General features: G+C 39.8%; 1 protein-coding gene across 1 annotated transcript; it reads right to left on the reverse strand.

The window, feature by feature from the left end:
* Nucleotides 1–7,762: 7,762 nt before the first annotated feature.
* Nucleotides 7,763–13,535, reverse strand: LOC127486387 (uncharacterized). The gene is made up of 3 exons (XM_070067870.2): nt 13,409–13,535; nt 13,067–13,159; nt 7,763–11,888 (listed from the first exon to the last, which is right to left on the reverse strand). Exon 3 carries the CDS (start codon nt 11,471–11,473, stop codon nt 8,498–8,500), a length of 2,976 nt encoding a protein of 991 aa, XP_069923971.2. The 5' UTR covers nt 11,474–11,888; nt 13,067–13,159; nt 13,409–13,535; the 3' UTR covers nt 7,763–8,497.
* Between the last annotated feature and the right edge of the window lie 312 nt (nt 13,536–13,847).

The following is a 13,847-nucleotide window of genomic DNA, read 5'->3' on the forward strand; positions in this document are numbered from 1 at the left end:
AGGACTCTTCAGACTATTTGATCTATGGCAACATGTTTCATTCCTTCTGAGGGCCAGCCAATACTGAAAGTGGGCCACTCAAACCTACACAAGGTTCTAAGTGTAACACAGATTGGTTTGATTCCATAATCCTCACAAAACTTGTTTTAAAATGTTTTAACATGTCTAACACAGAAAGGGACCCATCCGTTAGGCAACCATACTATGATTGTAGACACAGGATAAACAAGGGAGTTGTGCCTCCAATAAAGATCAGCCAGATGCCTATTTGAGCACATTCCTTATTGGGATTTAGGCGATAATTCACTGTAGCAATGTCAGAATGTGACTCCAACTACCCTTGACCATATGAGGATCACCAGAGAACTTCAGTTTCTGGCCCACTCATAACTCATAGCTTCTACTGGGGACAACAGATTCAAACTGCCAATGCATGCAAAAGCAGCCATACATTCAAACACCTTTCAGAGTGTAAAACATTCCCTCCCTCTAAAGGTGAGTCCTATCTTGAAACCTAAAATAAATATTTCTTGGAGAGTCTGCCATCCACCCATAGGGTCAGGCATGTCTCAGACTCTGGTAACAGGTGATTCTTATCTCATTTGGTGTTTCTGGGTCCAACTGCCCCAAGTCTCTGTGAGTCTGAATGAGCAGCAGTGGTCAGAGTGACAGCAAGTTTTTGCATAGGGAGGATTCTCTCCAAAAGTATTGGAAATGGTGTCTAGTCATCTGTCCTGCAGTGGTCACCTCTGATCCATTTGCCCCCTGTACAAATGGCACAATGTGACAGCTCATTCACCTTCCTGGTCAGGAAACCAAATGTTACAGAAAAGAGACCAAAGAAAACCAAGTCACACATGAGATATTCGGGAAGAAAGACACAGAACTTATTACACATGCAAACTTGACTGGAATCCTGTCCCAAGTGAACCCTGACTCCTAGCTCTACTTTGTTTTTACATCATAAAATCAGGAAATTGCAGTAATAGGGTTATTCCTTGAGGCACCTAAGCATATGTAGATAACCATCTCAAGCACATAGCTTAGCTGTCTGCAAAAGCAATCTCTTGTGGGAATTGCTGACATGTATTATTGAACAGTAAAACAAACAAACAAAAAATTCTAAAAAGCCACTGAGCAGTCTTTGGCCACATCCTGTCTGAGACGATAGTGGTGGGTAATGGGGGCTCCAACCCTATAACAGGAATCATACCCTATTAATGCTAACATATAGGAGTCTTGCAGAAAAAAAGAAACCTCTGATTGCAATTAATCTTACCAGGGTACAGCCAAAACAAAGCCTCCAGCAAGATCAGTGTTTGAGAAAGGCAGCAACTTTTACCTCACATTGACATGAGTTCTCCCATATATACTGAAAAAGAGGATGTGTTGTGGTGGTCCCCTCCACTGATAATAGTCTGAGGGGGTGTAGGTACTGGAGGTAGATTCATATAACTAGTGGGAAAAAAAAGTAAAGGAGTATGTAGGTCAGAATTTTGAAAGGGATGTGATCCACCAGTTGTAGAATATGAACTGTCAATGGTGTGTCCTAAGAATATGATAAGGTCACATGTTTTGTGTCCCCATGAAGAACCCTGCTTCTCCATGAGTGATGCAGACAGTGGGTGTGGAGGTAGTGACTAGATCTCATGGGGCAGACTAGGAACAAAGCCTACATTGGACCAAGGATTGTTTCCAGTTATGGTCCATGCTATCTCCACATTTTTGTGATGATTCCATCTCTCAGCAGTGTGTAACTAGTTAATTTGAGGCCTCACTGAGCAGGAGGGGAGATCCAACAGGCTCAGAGAGGCAGTCCAGGGTCATGAATTAGGAAGTGATGGAGCTGAGTGACATGAGTGACTTTATTGGCACTTGTGATTATAGCCAGGGTTACATGGTAAACCCAAGCTAACTCATTTCAAAGTCTTCAACATAAGCACATATGTAAAATTTTTCAAACATAATATTCATAGTTTCCATGATAAAAACACATATTTAGGTGAGAGCTTAGCAATATTGTGGAAATTGAGTTCTGAGTGAAGAAAATACAGAGGCACATGAGGACTTTCTTTGGAGAGTGGGCCAGAGAAGATGAAGGTGATTTTCATGCCCTGCTGGCTGTTGCTCCAGGAGAAGATCCCACCTCCTCTTTACCCAAATTTATAGGTGATTAGAAAGCACAGGGTACCACCTCCATGTTCTGGGTAAGGAGAAATATTTCCTGGAGAAGGGGTCATCTGATTGACAGGTAGATGGATATAGGAGCATGGAGTGGGTAAAGTGTGGCTTCCAGATCATGAACTTAAACTATCTAACTTACCCTATATCAACATCACTCGTTTGCACTACAATAATGTTGGGCAAAAATCATGGACAGACATCAAAACTAATGTACAACAAATAAATTTATAATTGATTAAGATGGCATTTCAAAAAACTGTTGAAATAACTGTTGTAATAAATGCTGCAATTGTTGAATATTTGTCAGCAAACTTTATACATGAAAACACAGTTCATTTGTCTGGTTCCATTCATAATAATGGGAAACTAAAAAAGAATATATAAGAGAAAGAATCTCTCAAGAATGGTTAACCAGTCTTCATGGCAATTCATCACACTTGCTGAGGTGTGATTCCAAAAAAACAATTCCTCCAGACACTTCACAGTTTCAGAGACTTTTCTGTAAATGTAATCTTGTTTTCTGGAAATTTGCTTTACAGTAAAGGTACACCCAATTCCATTACATTCATATGCCTTTGTGTGAGTTATCAGTTTATCATCTAGAGGTGACTGGTCGCACAAAACTTTTCTTTTTTTGCAAGTTTTCTCACTTCTGAGCCTCTTCATGTGAATAGAAGACTGACTTATAGCAGAAGGATTTTTTTCATATTCATTACATTGATTTTTCACTTTATGAATTCTCTGAAGTCTGTTGATGTCTAATTTCCAGCTAATGGAATGCTCATACTTACAGCATTCAAAAAATATGACCTGTTGTGAATTCTATATTCATACAAGCCTGAATTCCCAGAAAATGTCTTCCACATTCATTACACTAGACAGGGATGCCCACTTTCACCATTGCTATTCAATATAGTACTGGAAGTTATAGCCAAACCCATTGGGCAAGAAGAAATTAAAGGGATACAAATTGGGAAGGAAGAAGTCAACTATCCCTCTTTGCAGATGATATGATTCTTTATTTAGGGGATCCAAAGAACTCTACTAGACTAATGGAACTCATAGAAGAGTTTGGCAAAGTAGCAGGTAATAAAATCCATGCACAAAAATCAACAGCATTTATGTACACAGGCAATACCATAGCTGAGAAAGAACTGCTAAGATCAATCCCATTCACAATAGCTACAAAAACAAATACCTGGGAATAAACTTGACCAAGGATGTCGAAGATCTCTACGATGAGAATTACAAAACCTTAAAGAAATAGAAGAGGATACCAAAAAATGGAAAAATCTTCCATGCTCATGGATTGGAAGAATCAATACCATCAAAATGTCCATTCTCCCAAAAGCAATTTATAGATTCAATGAGATACCAATCAAAATATCGATGAAATTCTTCTCAGATCTGGAAAAAATGATGCTGAAATTCATATGGAGACACAGGAGACCTCGAATAGCTAAAGCAATCTTGTACAACAAAAACAAAGCTGGAGGCATCACAATACCAGATTTCAGGACATACTACAGGGCAGTGTAATCAAAACAGCATGGTGGGCCAGCGCCGCAGCTCACTAGGCTAGTCCTCTGCCTTGTGGCGCCGACACACTGGGTTCTAATCCTGGTCTGGGCGCCGGATTCTCTCCTGGTTGGCCATCTTCCAGGCCAGCTCTCTGCTGTGGCCAGGGAGTGCAGTGGAAGATGGCCCAAGTGCTTGGGCCCTGCACCCCATGGCAGACCAGGAGAAGCACCTGGCTCCTGCCATCGAATCAGCATGGTGCGCCGGCTGCGGCGGCCACTGGAGGGTGATCCAATGGCAAAAGGAAGACCTTTCTCTCTCTCTCTCACTGTCCACTCTGCCTGTCAAAAAAAAAAAAAAAAAAAACAAAACATGGTACTGGTACAGAAACAGATGGATAGACCAATGGAACAGAATAGAAACACCAGAAACCAATCCAAACATCTACAACCAACTTTTAATTGATCAAGGAGCTAAAACTAATTCCTGGAGCAAGGAGAGTCTATTCAACAAATGGTTCTGGGAAAAATGGATTTCCACATGCAGAACCATGAAGCAAGATCCTTACCTTATACTTTATACAAAAATCCAGTCAACATGTAGATCTAAATCTACAACCCAACACTATCAAATTATTAGAGAACATTGGAGAAATGCTACAAAATCTGGGCACAGGCAAAGACTTCTTGGAAAAAAACCCCAGAGGCACTGTCAGTCAAAGCAAAAATTAACAATTAGGATTACATGAAATTGAGAAGTTTCTGTATTGCAAAAGAATCAGTCAGGAAAGTGAAAAGGAACCAACAGAATGGGAAAAAAAATATTTGCAAACTATGCAACCAATAAAGTTTTAATAACAAGAATCTACTAAGAGATTGGCCGTCACCAAGGCTCACTAGGCTAATCCTCCACTTGTGCCGCCAGCACTCGGGGTTCTAGTTCCAGTTGCTCCTCTTCCAGTCCAGCTCTCTGCTGTGTCCTGGGAAGGCAGTGGAAGATGGCCCAAGTCCTTGGGCCCTGCACCAGCATGGGAAACCAGGAGGCAGCACCTGGCTTCTGGTTTTGGAGCGGCACAGTGTGCCAGCTATAGTGACCATTTGGGAGGTGAACCAATGGATGGAAGACCTTTCTCTCTCTGTGTCTAACTCTGCCTAAAAAAAAAAAAAAAGAAAAAAAGAAAAGAAAAATAATAAAAGTAAAAAAATAAGAGATCAAGAAACTTCACAACAACAAAACAAACAACCCACTTAAGAGATGGGCCAAGGACCTCAATAGACATTTTTCAAAGAGGAAATCCAAATGGCCAACAGGCACATGAAGAATTATTCAGGGTCACTAGCAATCAGGGAAATGCAAATCAAAACCACAATGAAGTTTCACCTCACCCCGGTGAGAATGGCTCACATTCAGAAATCTACCAACAACAGATGCTGGAGAGGATGTGGGGAAAGAAGGACACTAACCCACTGTTGGTGGGAAGGCAAACTGGTCAAGCCACTATGGAAGTCAGTCTGGAGATTCCTCAGAAACCTGAATATAACCCTACCATTCAACCCAGCCATCCCACTCCTTGGAATTTACCCAAAGGAAATGAAATTGGCAAACAAAAAAGCTATATACACCTTAATATTTATTGCATCTCAATTCACAATAGCTAAGACCTGGAATCAACCCAAATGCCCATCAACAGTAGACTGGATAAAGAAATTATGGGACATGTACTCTATAGAATACTATACAGCAGTCAAAAAAATGAAATCCGGTCATTTGCAACAAAATGGAGGAATCTGTAAAACATCAGGCTGAGTGAAATAAGCCAGTCCCAAAGGGACAAATATCATATGTTCTCCCTTATCGGTGACAACCGAGCACCTAAAAGGAAAACTGTTGAAGTGAAATGGACACTATGAAACAATGACTTGATCACCACTTGTCCTGACTTTTGAGGGAAATCTTACTACTTTATTACTTTTGATATTTTTTTGTTATACTGGATACCATTAGTTGAACTCTTTATTTAACACTCAATTATTCTTAGGTGTTTAAGTTTAACTGAAGAGTGACCCTGTTAAATATGAGTGGGAATAAGAGAGGGAGCACAGGTACAGTTTGGCACATGCTCAATTGGACTTACCCATAATGGTATAGTTAGAAACATGCCAGGGGATTCAAATTTAATTCCATCAAGGTGGCATGTACCAATGCCATCTCACTAGTCAAAGTAATCACTTTTAGCTCATAATTGATCATAATGATAGGTCTAAGAGTCAAAGGGATCATATAAACAATAGTGTCTGCTAATACTGATAGAATTAAAAAGGAAGGAACCATAAAACATGGGAAGTAGGATACACAGCAGACTCATAGAATGGTAGATGTCCTGCTAAACAGCACTCTGGCCTCAGAATCAGCCCTTAAGGCATTCAGATCTGGTTAAAAAGTCCATGAGAGTATTTCAGGCATGGAAAGCCAAGACACTGTGGCAAAAAAAAAAAAAAAGTGACTTAAATGAAAGATCTCTGTGAGATCCCAGCAGAAAGTATGAGCCATCAAAGAAGTAGGTACCTTTCTCTGAAGGGAGGAGAGAACCTACAATTTGACTATGGCCTTGTCTAAACAAGACCAGAGTTGGTGAACTCAAGAGGCTTCCATAGCCATGGTAGCTCATGACAAGATCCTCGGTTGATTACTGACATCTATTTATGAGTGTCAATTGTTAAATCAACAACAGGAGTCACTGTGCACTTACTCCCCATGTAAGATCTCTGTCCTTAATGTGTTGTACTATGTGAATTAATGGCATAACTAGTACTCAAACAGTACTTTATACTTTGTGTTTCTGTGTGGGTGCAAACTGTTGAAATCTTTACTTAGTATACACTAAATTGATCTGTATATAAAGATAATTGAAAATGAATCTTGATGTGAATGGGATGGGAAAGGGAGTGGGAGGTTCGATTGTTGAAGGTGGGAGTGAGGTTATGTGGGGCAAAAGCCACTATAATCCAAAAGTTGTACGTTGGAAATGTATATTTATTAAATAAAAGTTAAAAAAAGAAACCCCCATCTGAATTCTCTGATGTATGATAGATTTGTGACAAATGCTTTTTTAACACTATTAATATTTATAAGCTTTCTCCGTTACATGCGTCCCTGTTGGATAAGATGTGATTTCCAGCAGAAAATTTTGTCCTAATACTTACATTATTTGAAGGGAAACTCTTCCACATTCAATATATACATTCTCTCTCTCTCTCTCTCTCTCTCTCCCTCCCTCCCTACCTCTCTCACTCTTTCTTTCTATGACAGAAAGAGTTAGACAGAGAAAAACATCTTTCTTATATTGGTTCTCCCCCAAATGGCTGCTGCAGCTGAAATTATGCCGATCCAAAGCCAGGAGCCAGGTGCTTCCTCCTGGTCTCCCATGCTGGTGCAGGGGCCCAAGGACTTGAGCCATCCTTCACTGCCTTCCCGGGCCACAGCAGAGACCTGGACTGGAAGGAGTGACCAGTAATAGAACCCGGTGCCCATATGAAGTACCGGTGCCACAGGGGGATGATTAACCAAATGAGCCACAGAGCCAATCCCTTATTATATTTTCAAAGTCTCTCCCCGTTCAAATTAGATGATGGATTATGAGGTATGACCTATGACAAAAAGCTTTCCCATGTTTATTTCATTCATAAGATCTCCACTTTGTGAATTCTGATGTTGTAAGCTGAGATTTTGGCAGACCTTTCCAACTCTCATTACATTCATAAGATTTCTCCCCCATGTGAATTCTCTGATGTCTTGTGGGGTATGACTTCTAAGTAAAGGCTTTTCCACAAGATTACTTTCAAAGGTTTTCTTCCCTGTATGAATTTGATTATGCGCAATGTGGGCTAAGTTATGGTAAAAGACTGAGTCATTACATTCATAAGATTTTCCCCATGTGAATTCTGTTATGCTTGATGAGGTATAATTGGCACCAAAGGCATATCCACACTGATTATAATCTTATTGTTCTCCCTTGATGGATTCTGTTATTTAATGAAAAGGAACTTGCACAAAAAGGCAATTGTGTGGAAAATTCCCTGTTAATTCTGTGATGTTTTATTAGTTGAAAATTATAACAAAAGGCTTTCTACTACCATTATTCATGACATTTCTCCCCATGTGAATTCTCTGATGCTTTGTGATGTTTGTCATATGAAGAGGCTTCTGCACAGTTATTGCCATCATAAAGTTTCTCTCCTGTGACTTCTTTGATGTTCATTGAGCTCTGATTTGCATAGAAATTTGCAAAGAAAACTTTTCCACAGTCATTATATTCATAAGGTTTCTCCTGTATGGCTTCTCTAATTATTTACAAGGCTTGATTTTGGCCAAAGGCTTTTCCAAGTCATTGCATTCCGAAGGTTTATCCCCTGTGTGACTTCTCTGATGCCTTTTGAAGTTTGACTTATGGGTCTTTACATTCATCAGTTTTTTCCCCTGTGTGAATTCTCTGATGTGGGTGCTAGAGCTGACTTACTCAGAAAGGCTTTTCCAGTCATTACATTCATAATCTTTCTATGCTGTGTGAATTCTCTGATGACTTATGAGGATTGATTTGTGACCAAATGGTTTCCCACAGTCATTGTATTCATAGGGTTTCTCCCCTGTGTTACTTCTCTGATGTAGGATGAGACATGATTTCTTCAGAAAGGCTTTTCCAGTCATTACATTCATAAGCTTTCTCTCCTGTGTGAATTATCTGGTGATTTATGAGGCATGACTTCCAGCCAAAGGCTTTTCCACAGTTACTGCATTCCTAAGGTTTCTCCCCTGTGTGAATTCTCGGATGATTTGTGAGGTATGCTTTCTTGCCAAAGGCTTTCCCACACTCATTGCATTCATAAGGTTTCTTTCCTGTGTGAATTTTCTGATGAGTTATGAGCTGTGACTTCCGGCTAAAGGCTTTACCACAGTCATTGCATTCATAAGGTTTTTCCCCCGTGTGAATTCTCTGATGTAGGATGAGACGTGACTTCCACATAAAGGATTTTCCACAGTCATTACATTCATAAGGCTTATCCCCTGTGTGAATTCTCTGATGATTTATGAAATGGGACTTCCGGCCAAAGGCTTTTCCACAGTCACTGCATTCATAAGGTTTCTCCCCTGTGTGAATTTTCTGATGCGTTATGAGGTGTGACTTCTGGCCAAAGGCTTTCCCACACTCATTGCATTCATAAGGTTTCTCTCCTGTGTGAATTCTCTGATGATTTATGAGGTGTGACTTCTGGCCAAAGGCTTTCCCACACTCATTGCATTCATAAGGTTTCTCTCCTGTGTGAATTTTCTGATGTGTTATGAGCTGTGACTTCCGGCTAAAGGCTTTACCGCAGTCATTGCATTCGTAAGGTTTGTCCCCTGTGTGAATTCTCTGATGTAGCATGAGATGTGACTTCCACATAAAGGATTTTCCACAGTCATTACATTCATAAGGCTTATCCCCTGTGTGAATTCTCTGATGATTTATGAAATGGGACTTCCGGCCAAAGGCTTTTCCACAGTCATTACATTCATAAGGTTTCTCCCCTGTGTGAATGCTCTTATGCTTTGTGAGGGTTGATTTACAGTGAAAGGCTTTTCCACAGTCATTACATTCATAAGGTTTCTCTCCTGTGTGAATTTTCTGATGAGTTATGAGGTTTGGCTTCTGGCTACAGGCTTTACCACAGTCATTGCATTCATACGGTTTTTCCCCCATGTGAATTCTCTGATGTAGGATGAGACGTGACTTCCACATAAAGGATTTTCCACAGTCATTACATTCATAAGGTTTCTCCCCTGTGTGAATTCGCTGGTGCTTTGTGAGGGTTGATTTACAGCGAAAGGCTTTTCCACAGTCACTGCATTCATAAGGTTTCTCCCCTGTGTGAATTCTCTGGTGCTTTGTGAGGGTTGATTTACAGCAAAAGGCTTTTCCACAGTCACTGCATTCATAAGGTTTCTCCCCTGTGTGAATTTTCTGATGAGTTATGAGCTGTGACTTCTGGCCAAAGGCTTTCCCACACTCTTTGCATTCATAAGGTTTCTCCCCTGTGTGAATTCTCTGATGCTTTGTGAGGACTGATTTACAGTGAAAGGCTTTTCCACAGTCACTGCATTCATAAGGTTTCTCTCCTGTGTGAATTCTTTGGTGATTTAAGAGGTGTGACTTCTTCCCAAAGGCTTTTCCACAGTCATTACATTCATAAGGTTTCTCCCCTGTGTGAATTCTCTGATGATTTCTGAGGACTGATTTACAGTGAAAGGCTTTTCCACAGTCACTGCATTCATAAGGTTTCTCTCCTGTGTGAATTCTTTGGTGATTTAAGAGGTGTGACTTCTTCCCAAAGGCTTTTCCACAGTCATTACATTCATAAGGTTTCTCCCCTGTGTGAATTCTCTGATGATTTATGAGGTATGCCTTCTTGCCAAAGGCTTTCCTACACTCATTGCATTCATAAGGTTTCTCTCCTGTGTGAATTTTCTGATGAGTTATGAGGTTTGGCTTCTGGCTAAAGGCTTTACCACAGTGATTGCATTCATATGGTTTTTCCCCCATGTGAATTCTCTGATGTAGGATGAGACGTGACTTCCACATAAAGGCTTTACCACAGTCATTACATTCATAAGGTTTCTCCCCTGTGTGAATTCTCTGATGCTTTGTGAGGGTTGATTTACAGTGAAAGGCTTTTCCACAGTCACTGCATTCATAAGGTTTCTCCCCTGTGTGAATTCTCTGGTGCGTTATGAGGTGTGACTTCTGGCCAAAGGCTTTCCCACACTCATTGCATTCATAAGGTTTCTCTCCTGTGTGAATTTTCTGATGAGTTATGAGCTGTGACTTCCGGCTAAAGGCTTTACCACAGTCATTGCATTCATAAGGTTTTTCCCCCGTGTGAATTCTCTGATGTAGCATGAGATGTGACTTCCACATAAAGGATTTTCCACAGTCATTACATTCATAAGGCTTATCCTCTGTGTGAATTCTCTGATGATTTATGAAATGGGACTTCTGGCCAAAGGCTTTTCCACAGTCACTGCATTCATAAGGTTTCTCCCTTGTGTGAATTTTCTGATGAGTTATGAGCTGTGACTTCTGGCCAAAGGCTTTCCCACACTCTTTGCATTCATAAGGTTTCTCCCCTGTGTGAATTCTCTGATGCTTTGTGAGGACTGATTTACAGTGAAAGGCTTTTCCACAGTCACTGCATTCATAAGGTTTCTCTCCTGTATGAATTCTCTGGTGATTTATGAGGTGTGACTTAAGGCCAAAAGCTTTTCCACAGTTATTACATTCATAAAGTTTATTCCCTGTGTTAATTATCTGATGCTTTATGAGGTGTGACTTCCACATAAAGGATTTTCCACAGTCATTACATTCATAAGGTTTCTCACCTGAGTGAATTCTCTGATGATTTATGAGATGTGACTTCTGGTAAGTGGCTTCTCCATGTTCATTAAACACATGAGAGTTTTCCACTACGTGAGTACCATAATGAATTGCATGGCAGAATTTATAACTGAATGATTTTCCACAAGGCTTACATGCATAGGGTTTCTTCCCTATATGTGGTCTATGATTTATTTTAAGAGGTGATTGATCAATGACAGGTTCCAAAGAACTACTATATTCATAAACTTTCTCTCTTCTGGGACTTTGTTGATGCATACTGAGGTTAGAATTTTTATAGAAATCATGTTCTATTTGAGTTGTCTTACCAATAGTGGCAGTTGATGTACTACTTTCTACCATAAAACGCCTCTCAGATTTACAAAATATATTTTTTCTTTGAAGACTTTCCCTTTTCCAATTGGTTCAAATGCCTTTTGCACAGTCTGATTTTTGTGCTGTTGATTAAGAGCCTCACAGATCTGGAGAGCATTCCCAGGTACATTAGTAGCATCAAATTTTTCTCCAGTTTGTAGTTGAACAGGCCCACAGTGCAGATACACATTGTGACATACATTGCATTCTTCAGGTTTCATTCCTGAATAGATTCTCTTTTTGATACTCAGTTTTGGAATATGGTTTGAACTTAAATGAAGTGTTTTTCTTAATTCAATTATTTTGGGAGTTGATGTCTTATTGTTTTTCATAACATTCTGATTCAGATTTTTGTCCTGACTTTTCTGGTTTTTCCTAATCAGGTCATCCCTTTTCATGGCAACTGAAGTGAGAAAAAAAAAAAGTGCTGTCAATAAATCAAATATAATTCTTTTTCCTGGCATACTCATGTAAAAGGAATGAAGTTACTTGTATTTAAGAGGGATAGAATTAACAAAATGAATACAAGTCATTGCTTGGAATGTCTGCATCCAAACACAGTGCCAATTTAAGCCCAGGATACTCTGCTTCAAATACAGCTCTCTACTAATGTATACCAGGGGGCAGGAGATAATGGCTCTTGTGCTTGGGACCCTGTGATACATCAGATTAGAATAGTTGGAATGCCAGGCTTTTGGTTTCACATTAGTCAGACCTAACTGTTGCAGGTATCTGGGGAGGTAGCTAATAGGAAATCTCTTTCTCACTGTTTCTCCTCTCACTGACTTTCTGCCTTTCACAAAGGTGAAACAACTATATAAGATTTTAAAGAAAGGACATATGTTTAGTAAAAATAATCACCTATTGCCAAGAAATCAATTTTTCCTTGTCCTATTCATTCCAGTTCATTTTTCTAAAATTGTCTGTTTTGTACTTCTCTGATATTTCAAACATCAATATGGGAAACTTTTACTGGATCATTTTCTTGCAGGTGGAGAAGAGTTTAATGTGTCTGTATTCCAAGCAGGATCACATTTAAGGGACAAGATTTGCATCTGTGGTTATCTCATGTTCTGTCTTCCCAGGGAAACAGCATTTGAGGGATTTTTCTAATGAAAAACTGTTTTATATGCACTCTATTACTGTTTCCCCATATTTCTAAGGAAACCTGATATCCTCAGCCTCTGAGAACTACAACAGTTGCAGAAAGTTCCAATGTACCACCTTCGGTATACATTCACAAGAAATTTAAAGAATTTGTTTCTGTAGACCAGAATCTGCTTAATTTCTTGAAAATTTATTTCTATCTCATTGTGAAGTTGTCATCCCTAGTGACCTCCTTTCATTTTTTACATAAACACTTCTCTGTGATAATATGCGATTCTGAAAATTTCGATCAGTTGCGGATTTACACATGAAACTTCATTTCCTTTGCCTTTAATAGAGATACTGATCTCCATAGATACTGTAGAATAACTGTGTCTGAAGTAAGACTTGGAAAAAATTCATAGAAAGAGCACCACTCAACATCTGCTGCAATGATTCTACTTTGGCCTCCCTGACCATTATGTACACACTGACCTGGAAGGCTATGATGTAAGCATTCTTTCCCCATCCAGGGCTCTGCTCCTTGCTCCAACTTCAAGATCAAGTCAGGTTTGGTCATGCAGTGCCCTATTAATGGAAATAATGTAACACTTTGTGAAATCACTATCTTGGGTTAATTAAAGGTGAACAGCTTGGTCCAGGAGCTATGCAACAAATGTTCCAATTTGAATTCCTTCTCAGATGGTATATAATCAGATTCTTCATGGACTCAAATTCTATTCCTGTCCCTCATTTATAAAGTTTATAAATAGTGCTCACTTATTTGTCAAATAGTGAGAAAATGTTACCATTGGGCATGTGATGAGTGTCACTCACCCAAGGAGAACAGGCTGCTGTAGGTCTCCAGCATCACATCCCTGTACAGGATTTTCTGAGCTTGGTTCATGTTCTGCCATTCTTCCCAGGTAAAGTACACAGCCAGGTCTTCAAAAGCTATCATCACCTGTGATAGAACATTCCTGGTCAACATGTCAACTCTGTCACATAACAAAAAATGGCAGTTGTATAACTTCTGCATGCATATGGAGGAAGAAGGAAGGATGCCATTTCATTTCAGATTTGTTGAGCATTTGGACAGCCACACAGAAGCATTCAACAGGGGATCAAATCTGTGGTATAAAGGCTGTGAAAAATGCCCAAGCTGGAGGCAAACAGGAATTTCTGTTCAGAAAGGCCGACTATGTCAAGGGCAATTGCACAGTAGGCTGAAAGGGGGACAATAGTCACTCTGGAATGAGCAATGTTCAGAAGAATG

The sequence above is a fragment of the Oryctolagus cuniculus genome, chromosome 17 (assembly GCF_051225735.1).
Source record: "Oryctolagus cuniculus isolate XC-2025 breed Fujian yellow rabbit chromosome 17, ASM5122573v1, whole genome shotgun sequence".
In the NCBI taxonomy this organism is placed as follows: Eukaryota; Metazoa; Chordata; class Mammalia; order Lagomorpha; family Leporidae; genus Oryctolagus; species Oryctolagus cuniculus.

Excerpts from the sequence above, each read along its gene's own strand:
- LOC127486387 (XM_070067870.2), bottom strand. The coding sequence starts at position 11,473 with ATGGTAGAAAGTAGTACATCAACTGCCACTATTGGTAAGACAACTCAA.